Source organism: Girardinichthys multiradiatus, chromosome 15 (genome assembly GCF_021462225.1).
Source record: "Girardinichthys multiradiatus isolate DD_20200921_A chromosome 15, DD_fGirMul_XY1, whole genome shotgun sequence".
Taxonomy (NCBI): Eukaryota; Metazoa; Chordata; class Actinopteri; order Cyprinodontiformes; family Goodeidae; genus Girardinichthys; species Girardinichthys multiradiatus.
Window position 1 is genome coordinate 20533610 of NC_061808.1, and position 26806 is coordinate 20560415.

Sequence of the window (26806 nt, forward strand, 5' to 3'; positions counted from 1 at the left end):
GGAGGTAGCGGTCCTGCTGCTGGGTTGTTGCCCTCCTATGGCCTCCTCCACGTCTCTTGGTGTAGTGGCCTGTCTCCTGGCAGCGCCTCCAGACTGTCTGGACACTACGCTGACAGACACAGCAAACCTTCTTGCCACAGCTCGCACTGATGTGCCATCCTGGATGAGCTGCACTACCTGAGCCACTTGTGTGGGTTGTAGAGTCCGTCTCATGCTACCACGAGTGTGAAAGCACCACCAACATTCAAAAGTGACCAAAACATCACCCAGAAAGCATAGGTACTGAGAAGTGGTCTGTGGTCCCCACCTGCAGAACCACTCCTTTATTGAGTGTCTTGCTAATCGCCAAAGATTTCCCCCTGTTGTCTATTCCATTTGTACAACATCATGTGAAATTGATTGTCAATCAGTGTTGCTTCCTAAGTGGACAGTTTGATTTCACAGAAGTTTGATTTACTTGGAGTTATATTGTGTTGTTTAGTGTTCCCTTTATTTTTTTGAGCAGTGTGTATATATATATATATACAGGGGTTGGACAATGAAACTGAAACACCTGGTTTTAGACAACAATAATTTATTAGTATGGTGTAGGGCCTCCTTTTGCGGACAATACAGCGTCAATTCATCTTGGGAATGACATATACAAGTCCTGCACAGTGGTCAGAGGGATTTTAAGCCATTCTTCTTGCAGGATAGTGGCCAGGTCACTACGTGATACTGGTGGAGGAAAACGTTTCCTGACTCGCTCCTCCAAAACACCCCAAAGTGGCTCAATAATATTTACAGTGTATGTTGACCTTGTGGAGCTCCCGACAGACAGTTCTGGTGGAAACAGGAGAGTTGAGGTGCACATTTAATTCTACCGTGATTTGGACAGCCGTGGTTTTATGTTTTTTGGATACAATCCGGGTTAGCACCCGAACTTCCCTTTCAGACAGCTTCCTCTTGCGTCCACAGTTAATCCTGTTGGATGTGGTTCGTCCTTCTTGGTGGTATGCTGACATTACCCTGGATACTGTGGCTCTTGATACATCACAAAGACTTGCTGTCTTGGTCACAGATGCGCCAGCAAGATGTGCACCAACAATTTGTCCTCTTTTGAACACTGGTATGTCACCCATAATGTTGTGTGCATTTCAATGTTTTGAGCAAAACTGTTCTCTTACCCTGCTAATTGAACCTTCACACACTGCTCTTACGGGTGCAATGTGCAATCAATGAAGACTGGCTACCAGGCTGGTCCAATTTAGCCATGAAACCTCCCACACTAAAATGACAGGTGTTTCAGTTTCATTGTCCAATCCCTGTGTGTGTGTGTGTGTAAAAGTTTGGACACACCTTCTCATTCAAAGAGTTGTCTTTATTTTCATGACTATGAATATTGTAGCTTCACACTGAAGGCATCAAAACTATGAATTAACACACGTGGAATTATATACTGAACAAAAAAGTGTGAAACAACTGAAAATATGTCTTATATTTTAGGTTCTTCAAAGTAGCCACCTTTTGCTTTGATTACTGCTACGTACACTCTTGGCATTCTGTTGATGAGCTTCAAGAGGTAGTCACCTGAAATGGTTTTCACTTCACAGGTGTGCCCTGTCAGGTTTAATAAGTGGGATTTCAAGCCTGGTAAATGGGGTTGGGACCATCAGTTGTGTTGTGCAGGAGGTGGATACAGTACACAGCTGATAGTCCTACTGAATAGACTGTTAGAATTTGTATTATGGCAAGAAAAAAGCAGCTCAGTAAAGAAAAACGAAAGGGAAAGGAAGGAAGGCCAAGGGTCACCTCTGCTGCGGACGATAAGTTCATCCGAGTCACCAGCCTCAGAAATCGCAGGTTAACAGCAGCTCAGATTAGAGAACAGGACAATGCCACACAGAGTTCTAGCAGCAGACACATCTCTAGGGAGATGTAGGGAGCCTTTAAGTTGTTATTAACCTTCAGGGAACATTTAGAGAGCATTATCTGATTGGATGGATGGACAGATAACTTTATTGTCATTAAAAGACACATGTAAACAGTGCACTAAATCATTGCACTTTCCTTGATCTCATTACAAACAGCATTAATAGTGAATTTCACTAATTAGCCTGATTTTGCTTAATGGACAAGAGTGGCTAAAAGCCCTACAAGCACAAACAACCTTAGTACTTGTTATCCTAAAAGTAAACTTTCATCACTGAAGCTCAGGGATGCTCAGTAACATCTAAGGTAGACTCTATATTGTATGTTGCAGAGGGCCGCTGTTTCAACCATGTCCAGTACTTTTCTTTACTTATAGAGTACAGCTCAGTAGATTAAAATCTCATTCAAAATTACATTTATTTTAGCAATTAAATTTGAAAAATAAAATTAAGTGTCCCAGAAAATGTGAATATTAAATAAGTAAAACCATTAAAATGTTGGTCTTTGGCAGTGTGAGTAGATGCCAAGTCCTGTTGGAAAATTAAATAAGCGTCTCCATGAAGTTTGTCAGCTGCTTGTCCATGGTTGTGCTGACTTTGGACTTAATTAAACACAGTGGATGAACACCAGCAGAGAACATGGCTGCCAAAATCATTGTGGACCGTGGAAACTTCACATTCAGCCTCAAGTAGTTTGAATTCTGTGCCTTTCTGGTCTTCCTATGAAAGGAAAAATATACCAATTTAAAAGAGGACTTTGGACCACAGAGCAACAGCCCAAGAAAGATGCCTTTGATGTTGTCTCTGGTTTAGGACAAATTATGAATGGGCTTTGCTTCACAATCCTCTCTAGGCTGCAGTTATCCCTTTTGCTTGTGAAACTTTTTTTATCATGCTTTTTCTTTCCACTCAACTTTCCAATTATATACTTTAATACAGCACTTCAGCAATATCTTTTTGTGGCTTAAGGAGGGTGTCAATGAATTTCTAAAGGACATCTGTCAAGTCAGTGTATTATGCAATACTCAACATGCTTGACAAACTAAAATGGTATAATTTGTAAGCCATAATCAAAATGTCCAGAAATAAACACTTGATCTCCCTGTGTGTAATGTTTGCTATCACTTTTTGAATTGAATTGTTTGTACTAATTGTTTGATGATATTCTAATTCATCAGGATGCACCTGTGTGTGTGTGTTACATGTGGTGGATGAACGGCTGCACAGGTGTGGGAATTCCCTGTCAGTACGTTTTGCAAATATAAGTCAGTTTTTTTTCCAGATAACAAAATGATTTGGCTGATTCTTCCCTTGTAGATAGTCAGTGTCTGTCCAAGAAGGTCATTGTGTAACTAAGTGTAACGATAAAATGGAAATAATGTTCTTGACCCATATTAACCTGCGATTGAACCATTACAAACACTACAGCATTTCAGTTTAGTAGCGTCGTTTTCTGGAAGATTAGATAGGACAATCAAGCACCCCCCCCCTCAATCCATTAACGTCCCTCTTACCTGCGCCCAGGTGAGACCAATTCTGTGCAACGCCTTCCCGCTGCGTAGCTATTTTCTTTATCTGTAGAAAGGTGACACTGCAGTTTTGTTTCCCGCTCGCAGAGACTCCAGTCCGGCTTTCAGCCGCATCTGCAGAGGAGGAGAACCCGGACTCATCCAGCCAGGCAGACCGGGAGTCCTGCTCTCTTTTTGCGTTGCCTGCTGCTTCATGCTCCGGGTAACAGTCCTCACCCAACCGGCCTGCAGCGGTGCGCTGCCTGGGGATTGTAAACCACATGGAGAAAGGTAAATAAAACCAGAGCTATGATGAACAACCATTTTGTTTGAATCGATGGACATGGAAATTAAATACGGTTTAATATCACTACCTGTAAAAAACAAATGAAAATTCTGTTTTGGAATCTTATTTTATGCACATCCTGTATAGATGATTATTGTTAGACTGACGTAAGCCATGGCAGTATTCAAGCGTCCGAGCTTTCTGATTAATTTATGCCTCGCAACGTGCAAGGTAATTTAAAGATATTTATTTAAACGCAGTTCTACCGTCTTATTTTTTAATCCAAACGGTTGATTTTATATATGTGAGTATGTAAACAATGATCTTTTTGTGGTACGGATATGTCACTGCCTAATTAAAAATGCAGTGTGCAATTATTTATCCCTGGGTTTTAGGTCCATTCAGTAGAAATGCAAAGTAGAATCACAGAAAATACATGTTAAAGGTTTGCATCATTTCTCTTCATAGCAGCCTGCCAAGGTCATAGCAAAAGAGTAGAGAGGATTGCATGTCTTATCATTTTGATAAATCTTTTGAATCAATACACAGCACCCCTTCAGGATACAATGTTTGAACCATTGGATGCACATGGTCCTCAAGAATGGTTCGGTAGTCCTTGGCAGTGACGCGCCCATCTAGCACAAGTATTGGGCCAAGGGAATGCCATGATATGGCAGCTCAAACCATCACTGATCCACCCCCATGCTTCACTCTGGGCATGCAACAGTCTGGGTGGTACACTTCCGTGTATATTGACCCTGTGGAGCTCCCGACGGACAGTTCTGGTGGAAACAGGAGAGTTGAGGTGCACATTTAATGCTGCCGTGATTTGGACAGCCGTGGTTTTGTTTTTTTGGATACAATCCGGGTTAGCACCCGAACCTCCCTGTCAGACAGCTCACTCTTGCGTCCACTGTTAATCCTGTTGAATGTGGTTCGTCCTTCTTGGTGGTATGCTGACATTACCCTGGATACCGTGGCTCTTGATACATCACAAAGACTTGCTGTCTTGGTCACAGATGCGCCAGCAAGACGTGCACCAACAATTTGTCCTCTTTTGAACTCTGATATGTGACCCATAATGTTGTGTGCATTTCAATATTTTGATCAAAACTGTGCTCTTACCCTGCTAATTGAACCTTCACACTCTGCTCTTACTGGTGCAATGTGCAATCAATGAAGAATGGCTACCAGGCTGGTCCAATTTAGCCATGAAACCTCCCACAATAAAATGACAGGTGTTTCATTGTCCAACCTGTGTGTGTGTGTGTTGGTGCAACCGGTGTGCTTTTTTTAAATTTAGTCAAAAGTGATATCTCTTGTCTTTAACACTTTTCCCTGAGCTAATTGTATAATCACTGACATAATGCTAGCTGTTCATTTTTTGGCAGGCATAACATTTAAGGGTTTTAAAAAACTTTGCAATTAATTGCATTTCATCAACAAAATGTTTTGTTAAACACTATCCCCTTTTCTTAACCATATGAAAAGATTATTGGCCTTTTTTTGTCCCCTTACTGTTGCATTGAGGACTAATTACAATGTGTTTATTCAGAAAACATAATCATGACTGCAATTTATATCAGCAAATTTGGTGACAAAATTATTATTTCATGATAATATGGCTTTCGGTTCTCACTTGTCAAACTTTATTTGCTAATAATGACTGGCACTTTTGCATTATGAGGTGCGTGTATGTACGTTTTACGTAATTATATTACACATTATATTATACAAGTTGGAGTCTCTGAACATTTGAACAACAATAATGGCAAAAAGCCAATTATCCCCAAAGAAAGACAGAAAAAGCTGTAATTGCAAAGGATTGTCCTCAAAGCACTTCAAGGTGATAAATAAAGCCCAGGCATTGGTAAACTAAATAAAAATTAGCAGAAAATAAGATTTGCTCCCTACATGGGATTTTAGTTCCAAGTTTGTTCTGTTATATAAAAAGGAGACTAAAGCTTGGCAACACGCGTCCCAGTACACAGGTCCCTGGAGGCCAAATGTCATTCATGTTTCTGTCCAAAGGCACGTTGTTTCAACACTTTGATCCTTAATAAAACAACAGTCTCCCAGTTTGTCTGTGACCTCTGAAGACATGCTGGTAGTAACTTCTTTCACAGCTTCCAACATTGAATTTCTCTCTTGTTTTTTTTTTTTTTTTTCATTCATGTTCTGTCCTCATTTTTTTATTTAGTTTTGAACTAATTACAACCCAAAGGTTAAGGGGTTTCAAATTAATCTGTAGACGTCTTAATCAATTCTCAGACCTTATAATTAGAATCACAGTATCATGAGATTCTCTTTCCTGTTGTATCCAGTGTGATAAACGTTGCCCTCCTCTGGTGGAGTGTGAGGATATGAGACTGCGTGGTGGCCGGGATTTTATTGCCGCCGCCCACCAAGAATCTGTTGCTCCACCTCCTTCACTTCCCGTGACCTGGCTGCGTCCCAGCGTCCTCGGGAGGGGTGTACGTTTGTGTCTACGTCTAGATCGCTATGACCACCGGGGGCGGGGCTGTTGGCACCTAGTAGACCTGCAGGGAGAGTCAGAGCTGGTCGGAAAGAGACTGAGAAGCCCAGACCCTGAGGCCTGCACACAAAGTAGGGGAGACTTTATCAGTACTAATAAAGCTAAAAAAAACAGTACCTTTTACCACTATACACAATTTTGATTGCAAAAATAAATGTTTATTGAAGATGCTATTATTATGTGTATTAAGATCACGAGTTGACTTGTCAAATCTCTAGATCAGAAGTGTCTCTAACTTTTTGCCATGTGGACAAAAATAATGAATGAGAAAAGTGCTGGCAGGGTTTTCTGAACAATTTTAGTTTGTCAGCATCTATTTTAAAAAACATGTCTGTATTTAATGTAGGTGGGCCAAATTTGTACCAATTTACTAAATCATTCTGAGGACCTCAAATAGCCCTGAGGCCTGCTAGATGATCTAAACTTATCTCATCTTCAGCAGAAAAAGCTGTTTTTTTCAAGGTAATGATATCTTATGTTAGCGGACACAATGCGGTTATAAAGGCAAAATGAGTGATTGTTGTGTTACAGTGTTGCAGAAGGCATAGGCTCCACGTCATTGAGGTTGGAAGGCTTCTTTACCATAACCCTTATCTTTACCTCCCTGCACAAATTCAGATTCATATTGTCATCTTGTGAGCTAAATGTGTTGTTACAGCTCTATCTTTCAGTCTAGTTGTCATTACACTTTGTCATGCTGGACTTCTGATATATAGGTAGTCCTTTTGTTTTATTGTGATTTTCACAATAATTTCTCTATAGGTTAAAATAACTCCATTTATTAATATGTATTCAAAAGAACACATCCTTTATCTCAATTTGATGTTATTAAATTAAATGTCCCAACACATTTTCTCCATGCTTAACCTTATCAAATGGTGCTTATGAAAAAAAAAAAAGATTTTAACAATTTTTCAAATACGGTACTCCAAATGATTCACAGACACCTATGGAAAACAATTGGTAGGTACAGGTCCTTCTCAAAATATTAGCATATTGCGATAAAGTTCATTATTTTCCATAATGTCATGATGAAAATTTAACATTCATATATTTTAGATTCATTGCACACTAACTGAAATATTTCAGGTCTTTTATTGTCTTAATACGGATGATTTTGGCATACAGCTCATGAAAACCCAAAATTCCTATCTCACAAAATTAGCATATTTCATCCGACCAATAAAAGAAAAGTGTTTTTAATACAAACAACGTCAACCTTCAAATAATCATGTACAGTTATGCAGTCAATACTTGGTCGGGAATCCTTTGGCAGAAATGACTGCTTCAATGCGGCGTGGCATGGAGGCAATCAGCCTGTGGCACTGCTGAGGTCTTATGGAGGCCCAGGATGCTTCGATAGCGGCCTTTAGCTCATCCAGAGTGTTGGGTCTTGAGTCTCTCAATGTTCTCTTCACAACATCCCACAGATTCTCTATGGGGTTCAGGTCAGGAGAGTTGGCAGGCCAATTGAGCACAGTGATACCATGGTCAATAAACCATTTACCAGTGGTTTTGGCAATGTGAGCAGGTGCCAGGTCATGCTGAAAAATGAAATCTTCATCTCCATAAAGCTTTTCAGCAGATGGAAGCATGAAGTGCTCCAAAATCTCCTGATAGCTAGCTGCATTGACCCTGCCCTTGATAAAAAGTGGCTTGACCTGGGGAATGCGGCACCTGTAACCCATTTCCTGCACACGCCTGTGCACGGTGGCTCTGGATGTTTCTACTCCAGACTCAGTCCACTGCTTCCGCAGGTCCTCCAAGGTCTGGAATCGGCCCTTCTCCACAATCTTCCTGAGAGTCCGGTCACCTCTTCTCGTTGTACAGCGTTTTCTGCCACACTTTTTCCTTCCCACTGAGGTGCCTTGATACAGCACTCTGGGAACAGCCTATTTGTTCAGAAATTTCTTTCTGTGTCTTACCCTCTTGCTTGAGGGTGTCAATAGTGGCCTTCTGGACAGCAGTCAGGTCAGCAGTCTTACCCATGATTGGGGTTTTGAGTGATGAACCAGGATGGGAGTTTTAAAGGCCTCAGGAATCTTTTGCAGGTGTTTAGAGTTAACTCGATTCAGATGATTAGGTTCATAGCTCGTTTAGAGACCCTTTCAATGATATGCTAATTTTGTGAGATAGGAATTTTGGGTTTTCATGAGCTGTATGCCAAAATCATCCATATTAAGACAATAAAAGACCTGAAATATTTGAGTTAGTGTGCAATGAATCTAAAATATATGAATGTTAAATTTTCATCATGACATTATGGAAAATAATGAACTTTATCACAATATGCTAATATTTTGAGAAGGACCTGTATTTGGTAGAGGAATTAGCCAGTGCTGATCTCTGGTCCTCTCAATTATTAAAATTTGTTTATAGAGAATTCAGGGATTTTTTACATGTACAAATTAAACTTGCATTGCGATGGACTGGCGACCTGTCCAAGGTGTACCCCGCCTCCCACCCATAGACTGCTGGGGTTAGGCACCAGCTTCCCCACGACACACTATGGAAGAAGCAGTATAGAAAATGAATGACTGACAAATTAAACTCTGTTCCTCATCACTTTCAAAGACATTCTGTCGGTATCATCTGTGTAAGAAGATACTGAGATGGTTGATAAAAGAAGTGCTGCTGTTGTGTAGTACTGGTTGGAAATTAACAGTCATGCTTAACAGCTGCCATTTTATTATGAAAACAAACTAAATCTTGTTTCTGGTGATTTCCATCTTGTCAGTGAACAGCCTGCACAGCCTAGAGGTTTAACACTTTAGACAAAAATGTGCCACGGTCAACGGTTTCATCTGCCAGTATAGCACAAATATATAAATAAGCTGTCATATTTACTACAATTTTCTAAAGTTTAGGTATGGAACCAACGCTTCTGCACTTTATTTTTACACTTTATTAATTTAATAATAAATGATTTAATAATTTAATAACAAATGAAAAAAGGGATGAAATTAATTCATACGCAAACTGAAGCTGTCTTTAAATTTAGCTATAGGCTCTTTTGTATTTTTGCAGACTGTTGTGGAGCATACACAGTTAAGGCTTAGACCACTTTTTGACCAGGCCTAATTGTAGACGAAACATATCGGTCTAAACCAAGGCTAGATATAAAGCTCTACATGTTGCTTAAACAATAAAATCAGGTCTATAGTGGACGATGAAATGAGCCAAAAAAGGAAAGTGAAATGTTAAACACTTGAATGTGCTTTAGTATTTAACACTATCAGGTTACAAAACTATTCACTTCTTTTAAACACAATCTTTCGTGTCCTTTTTATAGATGTGTTTTAGAAGGATTTCAAAGTCTTGCGGTTTACCTCGACACCCACTTATGGTGAACTAAGGAGTACTCGCCTTTCTTTTCTGCTTCATTGTCTAATGAATTCACTTCGAAGTAGTGCTTGACTGGATTTAATGCACATTCCTGTGTATGCGTTTTGGTCATTCACACCTTCTCACGTGACATTGGAGCAGGGTCCGATTTTGCCATCTGTTGCCATAGCAACACCTTGCCTGTGTCATGTTTTTAGATAGTTTCCTGACCCACAAGCAGAATCACACACATAACTCATAATGAAATAGAGATAAAAGGTTTACTTAGAATAATACAAAATGTGCACAGCTAAGATAACCGAGCAGAAGTAAGCAGGTACAGTTAAAGTAATCTTCCACAAAGGAAAGCAGAATACTCAAGGAGAAATGATGAAGAAAAACACATGGGGCATGGCTCTACCAAGAAGGCTGATCATCAGACGACGTCTGGTCATCCAATAGCTCCTTAAATCCCCAGCAGTCAGATGAAGTGATTGCAGACAGGTGTGCAGTCTGCAGCAGGACAGCTAAGCCCTCCAACAGAAACTCTGTTCAGTGAAAGATCTCTCTCACACACACCAGGATCATGACAGTCGGAGATGTAAATAAAATTCAGAGTGGGGTACCAGGGGTCTGGAATAATGTAACACTGATTAGAAAACACATTAAAAACACATCGGTTCTGTATATAATTAAGACTGGGGATTTGAGAGCTGGCATTAAGTTACATAAATTATTTGCTTTTATTTTGATGAGTTTATGAGTTGGGGCATGATTAAAGCATAGTTTTTATATGTGTTAAATTTTTGGAACCATTTGCATGTACAGTTACCTTTTCCTGCATATATAAGTGAAGAAAGATTCAAATCTCCCTTGTCCCTGAAGCCAGTGATTAAGTTATGCTAATCACTGCTGCTGCAATACGTTTGCTGTGACACCAACAGCTTCAAAACATCTCATCTATCTCTCCACTTTACAGAAACAAAATGTCCCTTAATTGAGAAAATAAAAGCTGTGCACAAAGGTTCACGTGAACTCTTTATTGCTTAATTAACCATAAACAAATTAGTCTTTGGTCCTCTAATGCATCATGCAAAGTTGACGCTCAGAGGTGCACCTCTTTTTTTTTTTTTTTTTTTTTCTTGCAAACACTGCTGCTCTCCCCTTCATATTAGCCCATTTTTTAACTAAGAGATGATTATCTGTTCTCTCCCAGTTTGTCTCCATGTATAATGTGATGCGCTGGAATGGGGCGGGACTGAGTGAGGAGGGACGTTAGGATTAATCTCAATGTGTAATTACCATCCTGATTAATGGGTCCCCCTTGCTGAGCACACACACTAACAGGCCTCCTATGGTTGCAGTCAGAGATGAAGGCATACAGGCAATTTTCCTGCATAGATAGTGGCTAGCTTCATTTCCCTAGACCTTGTGTTTTATTGTCACCAATATCGTTTAACTAGGCTGTCACATTTGGTGGTAAAACAGCTTGAGAGCTGAGGTGTTTCCAGTATGAATGCCACAAAACACAGCCACACTTACCATACTCACCTCGCTCACTGTCCTACTCATCACCTAATACACACTTACACACACATCCTTGGCCCTGACAAAGCCCATTCTGTAAAAAACAGTAACTTTTAACCATCTATCTTATTAAGAGTTAAGAACTTTGAAAGAATACTGATCTTATAGATACAGATTTATAGCAGGCTAACATTAGATCAAAAATATGTATTAATTTTAATAGGCATATAGATTTATTTTTTTTTAGAAATAACATTAAAATAAGGTTTACATAAATATTTCACTGTGTTTAAAGAAGCTCTCTTCAATAGAATAGGCATGGGCTGATATAAGGTTCTGTCCTTAAGCAAAGTGCTGAATTGATCTTACCTGTAAGCATGAAAAAAAACTTTGCCCTATTTTATCCAGCTGAACAGCAGTGTGCAGCAACAGGGGGAGGAGTGGTCGCACTGTATTAATTGATGCTCCATACAGCTGAAAGATGGAGCATACTTTTTTAAAAGATATGGCAAGAAAATTAAGTGGTCTAGAAACCATAGCTGTTTAAAACTTGGTATACCTTGATAATCGTAACCGGTCTGTGCCTGGAGTAGAATACTGTGGTCCAGTTAAGACTCTTCAAAGGTTTTTAGGTCTTTAATGTGATCAAATGCAGTCTGGAATTCTTGAAAAAAAACCTAATTTAGAGCCAATATTAAAGGGGGCCTATTATGCCAAATTCACTTTTTGATCGGTTTTATACTTCCATTTGAGTCTTGCTTCTACAAACAGTCCAAACGCAAAAAAAAACCCCAAACCATTCAGCCGTTTTTTGGCTATAAATGAATGTTTTATTTTTTTCTTGAAAAAGTGCGCTTCCAAAAGCTATGCAATTGTGACGTCACAATTACACTGGCACCTAGCAACGTTAGCCAAGTCTCCTGACCAACTGAAGCAGAGGTCCACCAGCATAATTTTCAGCAGAGGATCATGTCTTGCTGGGTGGTTTCACCTTACATGCGCTTTACAATGGCTACCCTCAAAGGCAGATGTTCTGCTGTTTGCTGCAAAGACCCACATGTGTCCATGCACATTCTCCCGCTGTCGGATAACAGAGATTCGTGGCTTCATTTTATTTTTGAGGGCAATGTTCCAGTCACATTCCCGAAGACAGTACTAGTTTGCGCGAATCACTTCCCCACAGACTGCTTTGAGAACTTACATCAGTACACGTTAGGATTTGCAGAAAGACTGAAGAAAAATACAGTCCCTACTGTTTGTGGCAAACCTGCAGATGACAGAAATGTAAGTACTTAATGTTGTGTCTTATAGGTTTCATTTTCAAGATATAGCTAATTTGCATTAAAGTGACAGTCCTAAAGCGGCTCATTCTGAAAGGAGCTTAAAAAAGGGTTAACTGATGGGGTGAAATCTCATTATCTGAGAATGACTTTGTGCGAAAAAAATAATTGACATGTTCTGTATAGCCCAAAGACCTATCCCAAATGTTTAAAAGGAAGCAATAGGTCACCCTTAAAAGCTTAATAAAGACAAAGACTTTTGCATCATGCTGATGTAGGTATAATCTTTTTTTTTTTTAAGATTTTTTACCGACACTAGTGGCCTTTATTACTAAGTAGGTTGATGAAAAGGGTGAAGAGAGGGGGCGGAAGAAATGTGCCTGGACTGAAGTCTAGGCACATTTCTGGACTGAAACCTCTGTACTTGGGTCAGGTGTTTTTAACCCCTGTGCCCATATAGGCATAATCTTTGACAGGACTTACACTTTTCACCATGTTGGTGAGGAGCCTCTCTGCACTGACTTTGCATGCAAATAAGTCTGATTTTTTTTTTTCTACTTCTTCCCCCGACCTGTACCGCCCTGGGAGTTGAGCCATATTGCCCATATCAAGAGTTGTCACAGCTTGAGCAACCTATTCAGACAAATCCTCACAAATCTCTTTAGATGCTGGCAGAGGAAGCTTCTGTGGAGAAGAGCTTACCTGAATTTTTATTGAGTTTAACTTTAAACGTAAACAGGATTTCACGCGACCATCTGGGAGCAACAAATCTGTAGTAAGAAATAAAAACATCTGTAACCAGTAAGACCAAATAATAATTGTGGAGCCTGTTTTTTTCTGGAGAGAAACTACAGAGCCTTGCTAAGGTTTTTTTTATTTCCTTTTTGTTTCCATGTTTGTGATATTTAATTATAAAAACAACAACAATGTGGTAGCTGACGCAAAGGCAAAGTCTGCAAATGAAAGGTGAAATGAGAGTGTGCAGTGTTGACTGATATTTTTTCTATCCAAAGCAGAACAATCTGTTGTAACCTTGAGATGCTTACAGGAAAATAACTTACAAATATTAGTTGTTTATATTTCTAAAATCTATCTCTAGAAAAGGATTTCCTTAATTAATGAAGCAGAGATTACAGTTTGCAACCCTAACGCCTTGCAGCACAAAACACTGCGGTTTGAATCCCATGGCTCTTTTTTTGTGAAGGCAAGAAACACCCCGAGCTGCAGCAACTGTAATTACATTATAACTAAGCACACACACACACACACACACACACACACACACACACACACACACACACACACACACACACACGCACGCATGCATGCGAACACACACCCATCATCACTTTGAGCACAGCACGTCTGCCGGCTGCCATGGGATGTTAGAGGCGTGTTGCTATGACTACTGAAAGGGGACACACAGGAAGAGGGGGTTAGAGGAGAAGTGAAAAAAGAAGGGAGGGGTGGTTGGGGTGGAGAGGGCGGGGATAGGGGGTGTAGTCCGAGATTGAGAAAAAGAGAGAGAAAGGCTCGTGAAGTTGCCAGCGACTTGACAGCAGTGAGCGAGCAAGCAGCTGGGAACAAGCAGAGCTGTCAGGGGAGTCTCCGGAAACCTGCAGCTGGTGGATAGCGTCACTCGGAGTCAGGAATTACAAGACAGCTGTGTGCATGGTAGGCAAGGCTCAAGATGCTTCAGGGTCAGTTTAAAGCTTTGGTTTTTATTTATTTCAGTTGGAGAAAAAAAAAAGCAGCACCTCACGTGATCTGTCTGTCTCTGTTCCTCACTGTCTGTTTATGCAGTGACAAATGACGTGTCATCTTCAAACACATATTTCACACTTTGTTAACACCGCAGTCAATCTGATTGTTTTGGTATTTATGCAGAAACAAAAAAAGTGACATTGTGCTTCAGTGGAAGCAGGGTTAATATTCAGAAAATATTTCAGGTTATTGATCAGGTTTCATGAATAGGTGCTGAGGTGCTGCAATCTAACAGCAATAGCCATTGAAATGAAAGGCACTGAGACAAACACTCAAAGCTACAGACAGCACACTTCATTGATTGGTAAATTGTGTGAGTGTTGTGGGTTTACCTGCTTCGCTTTTATTTCCTGTGTTTGTGTAAGCGTTCTGTGTCGGTGTGTGTGTGTGTGTGTGTGTGCATGTGGGGCTTTGTCTGTCTCTTGCAGAGCAGTAATGATATTTATTGCAATCTTTGCAGCTGGAGAGGGGGGAGGGGTGTGGTTGAGTACAAAGCTTTATGTGGCTTTGTTTCTACTATTTCCTATCATTCCTCTTTGCGTGTTTGTGAAAGTGTGACATCGTGTGTGTGTGGACGTTCAAGTTGCACATCAAAGTTTGATTCTAGATAAGAGGCTTCCATTTGCTACTTTCATTTGTGTTGAAGAACATCTTGCTAATTCTCAGGTTGGATGAATACCCTATCTGCTGGCTCGGAGATGCAAACTTCAACTTTGGAAGACCAATTCATAGTGGGCCCCCAGGTTAAAGTAACTGGCCGGAAGAGAGGACGGCCACCTATCCGAAAGCTGGATTTCCAGAGCCACTATGTGGATTCTCTGTTGCCCCTGAAGGTCCCGAAGAAAAGGGGAAGGAAACCCGGCTTTAAGGTCATTAGAATTTTTTTTATTTCAATTACAACTATTGAATTTATTATTTTTATTCTTCCTTTAAGAGTTAAAAATGTATTACTCAAGCTGTGTAGGGAAAAATACAACAGCAGATATCTGTACGTCTACACAGGATGTAACCATGTAAAGTATGAGTTTTTGCCTGGCTCAGACACCACCACTCTCAGAGGTTGCAAAAGACATGATTGATCATCAAGAAATTATGACTGACTGCTTTTTTTATTCATTATAAAGTAGTTTCACTGAGAAATGTATACGTTAGTATTCAGAAAATATGTTGAAGTAAGCTGTGAGCCCTTTAAGGTTTCACAACCTACAATCTCTGAAATCTTGATCTATAAATATCTTGAATCAAACTGAAATAATTTATTTTTGCTTATGGTTTACTGCTAACAAAACCCCCAAATTCTCAGAAAAATTAACATGACATAAAACCAATTACAATATTTTTTTTATACCTATATGGATTGGCGTATAATTTTGGGGGAAAGTGTAAAAAGGTAAAAACGGCAACAAATTCTGGATTCTCAGCGCAGGAGGTGAAAATGTGAGGCTAAAGCAAATATTTTTAGGCCAAATGTTCTGCAGGATTCACCTTTGGCTATGAAACATGTAGATGTGCAAAGACATCACAGCAGAAAAGAACAGAGGAGAACTCCTCCACAGAGGGCCTCCTCTTGACTTAACTGTGTTAAATGAGACTGAATCAAATTGGTTTATGACCACAGCACAGTCATGATGTGGGTACATTGCATCATATTTTCTTTCACATACAATCAGACAGAACACAGTAGAAAACCTGACACAATATCACGTTATTTAATGGTAAAACACAAAATATTTTCATGTTCAAGTTCCTCCTACAATCATCAACCTGCAGCAGTGACATCAAACACATTCAGACAAACACTGATAAGTCTGTCTGTCAAAATTAAGCTTTTTTTTATTATTTGTAGAAACAACGTCAGTGAATTTTTTGGGGGCTAAATCTTTTGGTGAATTTAGAAGAGGCTAAATCGTGTAGCCAATACTGGCAAGAAAAGAACACCTTTTTCCTGGAGACTGATCTTCTTGTTTTGCACACCAATAGTACTTGATGTGTCTTTTAAAAGGAGCAACTGTGCAGTTCTATGAGTGGATTAAAGACCTGATCAATGGGAATGTGAAACAGTAGTAAACCATACCAAACATCACTCCTTACAAGCAACCTCTACAGAGCTGTGGTTGTGAGTGTGAATTCATCCTGGGTCTCAGTGCAGCACTGTAGCTGCATACAAGAGGACCCAGAAGGTGATAACTGAAATGGTCTGGGTCATCCTCTGTTCAAGATGAGTTTCAGAAGTGCAGCGACATATTAAAATTGAAAGCAGTGGCTGTTCATCCTCAGAGGTTTGTTTATAGGGGCTTTTACATGTTATCTATAGCTTTTGTATCTAAACATTGATTAGATTTTATTCCTTTAATCAGATAGGATTAAAAGGATGCTAATGCATGGCACTATATGTTCCAGTCCACTCTGTTTTTCAGAGAACAGAATCTATACTAGAGCAGCATTGATTTCAAAATGTTAATTTGTGTGCATACCTGTGCAGCTGAAGCCCAGAATGGTGATGTCCCCACTCGCCAACTCTCCTCCCAACAGCACACCAGAACCTGAGATGGGGTCTATCCCGCAAGATGCTGCTATTGTCCCCCACTCCGCCACGCCACAGGTCCAAAAAGGTACACACATACACACGCCTGGTAGCCAGTCTTCATTGATTGCACATTGCACCAGTAAGAGCAGAGTGTGAAGGTTCAATTAGCAGGGTAAGAGCACAGATTTTCTCAAAATATTGAAATGCACACAACATTATGGGTGATATACCAGAGTTCAAAAGAGGACAAAGTGTTGGTGCACGTCTTTTTGGCGCATCTGTGACCAAGACAGCAAGTCTTTGTGATGTATCAAGAGCCACGGTATCCAGGGTAATGTCAGCATACCACCAAGAAGGATGAACCACATCCAACAGGATTAACTGTGGACGCAAGAGGAAGCTGTCTGAAAGGGATGTTCGGGTGCTAACCTGGATTGTATCCAAAAAACATAAAACCACAGCTGCCCGAATCATGGCAGAATTAAATGTGCACCTCAACTCTCCTGTTTCCACCAGAACTGTCCGTCGGGAGCTCCACAAGGTCAATATACACGGCCGGGCTGCTATAGCCACACCTTTGGTCACTCATGCCAATGCCAAATGTCGGTTTCAATGGTGCAAGGAGTGCGTATGGGCAGGTTTGACCTATTGCATTCAATATACAGGTCCTTCTCAAAAAATTAGCAGAAAAAGCTGTTTTTTTCAAGGTAATGATATCTTATGTTAGCGGACACAAAGCGGTTATAAAGGCAAAATGAGTGATTGTTGTGTTAGTGTTGCAGAAGGCATAGGCTCCACGTCATTGAGGTTGGAAGGCTTCTTTACCATAACCCTTATCTTTACCTCCCTGCACAAATTCAGATTCATATTGTCATCTTGTGAGCTAAATGTGTTGTTACAGCTCTATCTTTCAGTCTAGTTGTCATTACACTTTGTCATGCTGGACTACTGATATATAGGTAGTCCTTTTGTTTTATTGTGATTTTCACAATAATTTCTCTATAGGTTAAAATAACTCTATTTATTAATATGTATTCAAAAGAACACATCCTTTATCTCAATTTGATGTTATTAAATTAAATGTCCCAACACATTTTCTCCATGCTTAACCTTATCAAATGGTGCTTATGAAAAAAAAAAGATTTTAACAATTTTTCAAATACGGTACTCCAAATGATTCACAGACACCTATGGAAAACAATTGGTAGGTACAGGTCCTTCTCAAAATATTAGCATATTGCGATAAAGTTCATTATTTTCCATAATGTCATGATGAAAATTTAACATTCATATATTTTAGATTCATTGCACACAAACTGAAATATTTCAGGTCTTTTATTGTCTTAATACGGATGATTTTGGCATACAGCTCATGAAAACCCAAAATTCCTATCTCACAAAATTAGCATATTTCATCCGACCAATAAAAGAAAAGTGTTTTTAATACAAAAAACGTTAACCTTCAAATAATCATGTACAGTTATGCACTCAATACTTGGTCGGGAATCCTTTGGCAGAAATGACTGCTTCAATGCGGCGTGGCATGGAGGCAATCAGCCTGTGGCACTGCTGAGGTCTTATGGAGGCCCAGGATGCTTCGATAGCAGCCTTTAGCTCATCCAGAGTGTTGGGTCTTGAGTCTCTCAACGTTCTCTTCACAATATCCCACAGATTCTCTATGGGGTTCAGGTCAAGAGAGTTGGCAGGCCAATTGAGCACAGTGATACCATAGTCAGTAAACCATTTACCAGTGGTTTTGGCACTGTGAGCAGGTGCCAGGTCGTGCTGAAAAATGAAATCTTCATCTCCATAAAGCTTTTCAGCAGATGGAAGCATGAAGTGCTCCAAAATCTCCTGATAGCTAGCTGCATTGACCTTGCCCTTGATAAAACACAGTGGACCAACACCAGCAGCTGACACGGCACCCCAGACCATCACTGACTGTGGGTACTTGACACTGGACTTCTGGCATTTTGGTATTTCCTTCTCCCCAGTCTTCCTCCAGACTCTGGCACCTTGATTTCCGAATGACATGCAGAATTTGCTTTCATCCGAAAAAAGTACTTTGGACCACTGAGCAACAGTCCAGTGCTGCTTCTCTGTAGCCCAGGTCAGGCGCTTCTGCCGCTGTTTCAGGTTCAAAAGTGGCTTGGCCTGGGGAATGCGGCACCTGTAGCCCATTTCCTGCACACGCCTGTGCACAGTGGCTCTGGATGTTTCTACTCCAGACTCAGTCCACTGCTTCCGCAGGTCCCCCAAGGTCTGGAATTGGCCCTTCTCCACAATCTTCCACAGGGTCCGGTCACCTCTTCTCGTTGTGCAGCGTTTTCTGCCACACTTTTTCCGTCCCACAGACTTCCCACTGAGGTGCCTTGATACAGCACTCTGGGAACAGCCTATTCGTTGAGAAATTTCTTTCTGTGTCTTATCCTCTTGCTTGAGGGTGTCAATAGTGGCCTTCTGGACAGCAGTCAGGTCGGCAGTCTTACCCATGATTGGGGTTTTGAGTGATGAACCAGGCTGGGAGTTTTAAAGGCCTCAGGAATCTTTTGCAGGTGTTTAGAGTTAACTCGTTGATTCAGATGATTAGGTTCATAGCTCGTTTAGAGACCCTTTTAATGATATGCTAATTTTGTGAGATAGGAATTTTGGGTTTTCATGAGCTGTATGCCAAAATCATCTGTATTAAGACAATAAAAGACCTGAAATATTTCAGTTAGTGTGCAATGAATCTAAAATATATGAATGTTACATTTTCATCATGACATTATGGAAAATAATGAACTTTATCACAATATGCTAATTTTTTGAGAAGGACTTGTACACATGCAACTCTCCTTTTTTTTTTCTTTTATTTCTATATTTCATTTTTTCTATCCTCTTATTCCGTTCAGTGATATAATCTCTAACTAAGGTGAATGCATCCAGCTTTAGAAGCAAATGTTACCTGTCTGCTATGATCTCTAAAGACACAAGTGCCTAGAGGTCTGCTTACTTAGTACCGAATACATCCATGTGCATGTTTGAATAGTTTAACCTTAAAACTAGATACTTTCAAACTAAAGCAAGTATTCTGCTTTTCCATTTAATACTTCAAAGTTACTTTTATTGTCTACATGTATCTTTAATTAAAACTCACAAACAGGAAATGCTGAATTCAGAAATCCATCTGAGTTTCTTTTTCTCCCACCTGAAATGGATGTCCTTTTTAAAATAACCGAATACTGGCTTTGCTGTATTTGACATTAGAGTGGGAATCGCTTGTTTTGAGGACTGGCCTTCAGCTCTTTGTTCTATGGAAATCATAAAAAGTGTTTGATCTCAGAGTGTGGACTAACCGAGAAAGGCACAGGAGTGCATTTTGGCTCATGCATGAATCTGTGCGCTTCCTGTGGTGTCACCCAGATATGTAAAGCATTGCTCTGGTGAAATGGAGAAGCATTTTAAACACTTCCAGCATTTTGCTAATTTTTCATCCTGTAATAAAAATGATTTTGACATTTTACTGTTTCACTTCAATATTAGCCATTAGCCATATTAGCCAACAAGAAGCCTGTTCTGTTCTTTATGTGTGTACTTTACAAATATAAGGAGTATGTGAGTGTCTACATAATCCTTCATATTCATTCTCACAGATCTTATCCCATAATTGATTTTTCTGAATACAATAAAATACGTTTGACCTTTGCCTGAGCACGCTGTTGAGGTAATCCAGAAGCGTCTCTGTGGAGTGGTTGCCATCTTATAAATCCACCGTCGGGCAAATCCATAACTGCCTTGCTCGGTCAAAACCAGAAGGCATCTGAATTATCGACGAGCTGAAAACTGGTTGACACAAAGGAAACAAATACAGGGGAATTACTGTCTGCCTCTCTTCCATTTTATATCCACACGATGAATGGGCTGTGATAGCTGCACTGAAGATTAGCTCTTTATTTTTATATCTGCATTATAAAGGGTTTGTATGGAAAATAAACTGCTGTCTGCTGTGTGGAAAAGGAAAATAAGATAATCATATTTTAGACAGACGCAACTCTGCAGAAATACAATGGCACAGCAATATAGAAAGATGTTTGGCATTAATAAAGAAATACACTGCTTTCTGATATTATGGTAGCATATTCTTACACGGAAAAAATTCAAAACACACACCTTTTAATAAATTTAACAATCCCACCTTAAAAAAATAGTTATCACAATTTTTTTATCCACAATTAATGCCACCCCCAGCATTTAACATAAAATAAATATAACTAAAGGTTTTTTTTATCATTATTATTTCTATTACACTTTTTAAGTTAAATAGATTATCTAGGAAATTTTTATTCCTAACCAATTGGGGAGGGTGCTGTATTCAATAATGGCATTCCTGGTTGGTTTAGGAAAATTAACTTTGTCACAATACTTCAACTGGCAGCCCTATTTTTGGGGATAAATCGCTCAAATCTGATGTTTAATTGAAATGAGGATAGAGACATTTAAGGACATCCACCCACTCTGTATTTACTGATGAAACCTTGTATAAAAGTTCTCCTCTTATTCTGAATTATATTCGATCTAAGGGCAAACGTGGGAGAAGGAAAGGGTTTGAAGCTTTGTCTTTCACATCTGTTATCAGGCTCCAGAACAGCAGAGTGACAAAGAATTTTCCCCCCTCATATTTGATTGGGAATGTCAGCCATAAGCAAATGCTCATCCTTGTTTTGTATGCATAGCCACCTACTCCAATAAAAACACACTTTTTAATCTGTAAAAGAAAATTCACATTTATAGAATTAATAGACAGTAATCTTTGTAAGCTTTGAGAATGAGGTTTGTGCTAACATGTGAGCGGAGGTATGGGTCTGTGGGTAACAAAGCGTCTGTTTCACACCAAGGGGCACCAAGATTCAAAACAAACTAATCTTCAGCTAACAGTTTTAATAGACATGTTGAAAAGTTGACTTGCTGTTTTCAAAGTTACTACAGCTATCCATGAGGTCCCATAGAGTTACACCTATTGATGTCATTTAGATTAATTTATGTAGTCTAAAATGTGCTGATGTGCTCATAGACAAATGCTGCTATACTAAAAGAAAACAATACTAAATAAGTAAAACAGTGATTCTAAATAATTACGCTACTTCCTGTTTTCCTTCCCTCAGCAGACACATCCCTGCCTGATGATTTCATATGTGACCCGCCTGCAGACTCCAAGCGCTACACCGTAGATCCCAGTGATTCTGCGTTCAACATCATGGCATCCCAGTACCAAACCAAGCCTTCTTACATCTATCGTAGCAACAGCTGCTCCACTCCATTAGGTTTATGCAGACAAGCTTCCAGCCCGGCAAGTTTCCAGGACGGAAACAGAAATGGTGAGGCAATTTAGGCTGTTAATGCATTTTTAGAAACCGGAAACACTTTATACTACTGATAAAGAATTAATGTATTTGTACTATGCCACTTATTTATTCAGCTATAAACATGTTATAAACCAGGAATATAACATGTTAAATCAAAAGGTTAAACACACAACAGAATATAACATGAATATAACACATACTTAATAAAGGGGACAGTATTGACTCATTTTTTTGTATTTATGCTCTCCCAGTTTTACTGTTAATCTTGATTAATTATCACCAAATGTTTTATTAATTGTTTATAACCTTTTTCCCACCTAATTGGTAAACGAATTGTTAAGCATTTCTAAATCATGTATGAAGGCAGTCTTATTGTTAAATGGGTACCTATATTTCTGTTTCAACTTCTATGGCTGTGTTGTTCTATGCCTTGAGATGTCAGTTTTTTATTTAAAAAGGTTAAACATGCAACAGAAGTGACTACCATTGGAACATGTAAAACTATTTTTTTTTTTATCTTTATTCCCCTGTTTAAAGTTGTATCACACTATTATGTCTCTTTCACTTCCGTCCAAGTGTACAAAATCAGTGTACATAACATCCTGCCCTTTATTTCCTTTCTGACTCCTCTGTCTGTCACTTGCACTGTATGTAGTTTCCTTTCTGCGAAATGGGCTTTAGTATAGATGTCCATATTTATATTAGAGATCATTTCAAAGAAAGTTTGAGCAATTTTAAAACCCATATTCGGAACCCATCTTTATAAATTTGGTATGCAGTCATAGCAAATTTAAAATGTAAATGCACTGTATTTTTATTCTGAGGTAACCGGTAGCAGGATAAATTACATCAGATATCTACCATAAAATTAGGTAAATACAAGCTCAGATGAACCACAAATTTAAAATTACAAGGCATCATAGTAGTATTTAATAAAAAAGTAGTATTTAAGAATTCTTATGTACACAGACAAGCTCAGTGGCTGGCTCATTGAGGGGGAAATGTCAACAGCTACAATCTCTCAAAAAGGACATTGTTTCAAGTTCTCTTGTGGGTTGTTTGGATGCAACTCTGCAACACTAAACTGAGTTTCCATTTAGTGAAGATTCATTTTGTTAAACACAGATGAGGGCTTCGCCTCGGCAAGTTACCAAAACTCATGTTTTTGTAGAGGTGCTTAAATTATGTGGTACAGATAATTTCATTAGGTGTATTTAGAAAGCTGGAAGTTAACACTGTCTAATTCAGCCTAAAGTTTAAATTACGACACAGTGTGATGTAACATATGTTGTTCATCTGAGGTTTTCAGATTATTTTTTGAAACTAGGTAAGGATGAGATTGTTGTATCTATGACCTTATATATAAAACCTTAAAAAAATAAAAAATAAATATAGTACTAACTTGTATCCCAACCTATGGAGCCTGGATTGTAACACAAATTAGGTCTTGTTAGTATTTATATGATGTATATGATGTATTTATGTGACTTCATCGTTTTCACTTTTTTGTGTCCTCTGTGTTACTTAGCCCTCAGCCCATTGCCAGACACTGGAGATGGCAAGCGTCTTGCTGGAAAGGACCCATCCAACTGGGGTGTAGAGGATGTAGTGTGGTTCATCAAAGAAGCTGACCCTCAAGCCCTGGCACCCCATGCTGAGGCCTTCAGAAAGCATGTGAGTTATACTTTTAGTATTACATTTCCCGTTGTAGTAATAAAAGTATTTTAAAGAAGAAACCTTCATATACAGTATGAGCATTCACTGTCAGATAGGGTACACCTATAATTATAAACCATAAAAGTTCTGTTTATCCATGGCCTGGTTATCTGTTATCAAACAAATGGATCAGGATTTGTGATGTGACCTTCTGTGAAATTGTTATAAACAGTTAATATCTTAGCCACATTAAATAACCCTCTTGACATTTTTATTTCGGCTAAGTCCAGATTAATGCTTCCCAAGGCTGATGCTAGAGGCTAATCTGAGAGTGGCAAAAACCAAAAGAGATATACCCTCTCAAAATAACTTGAAACTTCAAATGCACCAAGGGTAGAACATGTGTTTGAACAAGTGTAAAGCGGCATTTAAAGCTAGTGTCATAGTGCTTTCAGTGAATACCATTTTCATGGATTTTAACACTGCTTACTATGCTATTCTTCCGATTAGTCTTCAGGTGCTTTACATGTTCTGTTCTCAGTAGGTGTTTCACACAAGAAGGTCATTTGTGGCAAACTGTGCCTACATCAATGTCCTGTGTGAATAAATCATCGACTTCTGTGTAAAAACAGCCATTGCAAACGTAAAAACTGTTAAAGATTATTCTAGAGGTCAGAGTGTTTTAGGATGGTAGAAATCTGCTTTGGTTTTGGTCCATTTTAGCCTAGCTGTTAGATTCAGCCTGTGGGACCAGTAAATCTGGACCAGACTTATCTTCTCCAAGTGAAATGTTAACTACTTATAACCTTTTAACCAAACTGATCCTTTCACGTGTTAAAGAAGTATTTATTTTAATGTGTCTGTTATGTGTTGTATTATTTTTTCCTGTATTCGAGGTTCATGTTGCAGCTATTACTCACAAGGGGCTGTGTTGTGTTTCAGGAAATAGACGGAGATGCGCTCTTGTTGCTAAAAAGTGAGATGATGATGAAGTACCTGGGACTGAAGCTGGGACCTGCGCTAAAACTCTGTTACCACATCGACAGACTCAGACAGAATCGCTCGTAATTTCCTGTAAGAGAATTGAAGGCTCATGCTGAAAAAACATCACCTCAATGTCCTGAACACAAGGTGGAGTTGAGACCTTGGTGCTTTCACTGCATCTGAACCATTTTTTTGTTGACAAATTGAACATTTTATATGTACATAGAGGGACTATTTGCAACTGTGTTTATTTGATACTTAAGTGGCTTTAACTTGTAAATAGTTTTGCTCCACACAGACGTCAGCTAACAAGAATTATCAGCAGCATTAATTTAATCAGACTATAATCACGACCACAGAGTGCTCAGCTGCAGGTCTACAAAGGTTTAGAAGTACTACTTAGTTTAGTTAATACAATATTTTCTTTCTAAATGTAATTTTTCTCCGGGTTGGAACTGTAAAACCCATTTTTAAATTGTGGATTTTAAGATTATCTGACAGCGAACAGCTGCTGCGGTGGTATCTGGGCTTTCCTGTTGTCTTTTCTCTATTTCATCAACAAGTGAGAGAAAGAAACTGATCTGTGAACCTTTTTACCACCACAAACTGCTGTATAGCACAATGGATCAGTGGTGCTTCTCCAATAAGAGCCTTTTTCAAACTCTTGCAACCTGGTGCTGCCACTACATCTACACTTAATATAGGTAAACCATGTCTTGTATTACTATCTAATTTTGACTCTCAACAAGATGTCATTCATCTTATGCAATAACTCATATCATATCATTTTGAGCATAAATGCCACAGCTGAAGGAGTATTTGATTGTAAAATTGTAAAAGGAAGCTATGTAGCATTAAGAGTTTTCTCATGTGATGCTGTATAACAAACGTTTTGTTAAAGTGAATGACTGTCTAATCTCATGCTGTGCAAGACAAACTAGTGACACGTGGTAAACGTATGGCAAACCTTTCATTAAACATGTTTTTTTTTAAAACTTGTTATACTGGTTATTTGTATTAAAATGAGGTACAGGATGTGTAATTATGACTTAATGTTTTTATTGCCTAGTTTGCCAATAAATCCTACTGAGCTTGCTACACACAGTACTGTGTAAAAGTTTCAGGCAGGTGTGAAAAAATGCTGTAAATGAAGAATGCTTTCAAAAATGGAATTTTTAATCATTTATTTTCATTAAATTGCAGTCAATGAGCAAAAGAGAAATCTAAATAAAATCAGTATTTGGTGTGACCATCCTTTGCCTTCTAAACAGCATCAGTTCTTCTAGGTACACTTGCACACAGTTTTTGAAGGAACATGGATAGGTTGTTCCAAACATCTTGGAGAACTAACCACAGATCTTCTGTGGATGTAGGCTGTCTCACATCCTTCTGTCTCTTCATGGAACACACTTGATGATGTTGAGGTCAAGGCTCTGCAGGGTCCATACCATCACTTCCAGTAATTATTGTTCTTCTTTACGCTAAGGATGGTTCTTAATGACTTTGGCTTTGTTAGGGTTCGGTCACTTAGCATTTTGTAAATTAATAAAAATAAACGATCGTCATTTACATTTCTGAAGGCATTCTTTGTTTACATTTTTTTTTTTTTATACCTGCCTAAAACTTTTGCACAGTACTGTATATGTATTGTGAAACAAAGGGGTCCATGGGTTCCGTACTCAGGGAAGGTCATGTTTCTGGGTTTGGATTTCTTTGCACTTCCGCCCATTTTTTGTTTCATCTTCCATCTATTTATGATTAATGTCCCAAATCTGGATCTGGGTCAGTCGGATATTTTACCAAATTGTACCCCATTTCACACCCACACAATGCCATTACATCCATTCCCATTAACAATTTTTGTACCCATGTCCTTCACAATTGTATTTTAGTTTATCCTTCTTAGTTAAGTTGAAAAAATCCTGTTGAAAGATTCTCCCACCTGAGCTGTAAATTTCTGCAGGTCCTCCAGAGTTACCATAGTCCTCTTGGCTGCTCCTCTGGTTAATATTGTCCTCACCCAACCTGTCAGTTCAAGTTGACAGGACCCATCAATCTTGGGAGGTTTGCATATTTTTTTCTGTTATGGATTGAAGAGTGGTTTTTGAGATGTCCAACACCTGTGATGTTGTTTTATAACCTAACAGGAGGGAAGGGAT

The 26806-nt window shown here is 39.1% G+C and overlaps 1 protein-coding gene across 5 annotated transcripts; it reads left to right on the forward strand.

Moving 5' to 3' along the window:
- The first annotated feature begins 3554 nt into the window (after positions 1–3554).
- Positions 3555–25637, forward strand: scml4 (Scm polycomb group protein like 4). Of its 5 annotated transcripts, none has more exons than XM_047387282.1 (7): positions 3555–3709; positions 6029–6311; positions 14802–15004; positions 16618–16747; positions 21810–22019; positions 23536–23681; positions 24606–25637. In XM_047387282.1, the coding sequence occupies exons 2-7, from the start codon at positions 6068–6070 to the stop codon at positions 24729–24731; spliced, it is 1059 nt and encodes a 352-aa protein (XP_047243238.1). In that variant the 5' UTR covers positions 3555–3709; positions 6029–6067; the 3' UTR covers positions 24732–25637. The 5 variants fall into 5 exon arrangements, with proteins under 5 accessions (XP_047243238.1, XP_047243237.1, XP_047243239.1 ...); XM_047387281.1 differs by having other exon boundaries at positions 3558–3709; positions 21807–22019; XM_047387283.1 differs by lacking the exon at positions 6029–6311 and having other exon boundaries at positions 3572–3709; positions 21807–22019.
- Positions 25638–26806: the final 1169 nt, after the last annotated feature.

Bases quoted from the DNA above. Each gene is read 5' to 3' on its own strand.
- scml4 (XM_047387281.1), top strand. From the start codon at position 6,068: ATGAGACTGCGTGGTGGCCGGGATTTTATTGCCGCCGCCCACCAAGAA. The intron at 6,312-14,801 runs GTAGGGGAGACT...GCTAATTCTCAG, and splicing joins CCCTGAGGCCTGCACACAAA to GTTGGATGAATACCCTATCT. The intron at 15,005-16,617 runs GTCATTAGAATT...ATACCTGTGCAG, and splicing joins GAAGGAAACCCGGCTTTAAG to CTGAAGCCCAGAATGGTGAT.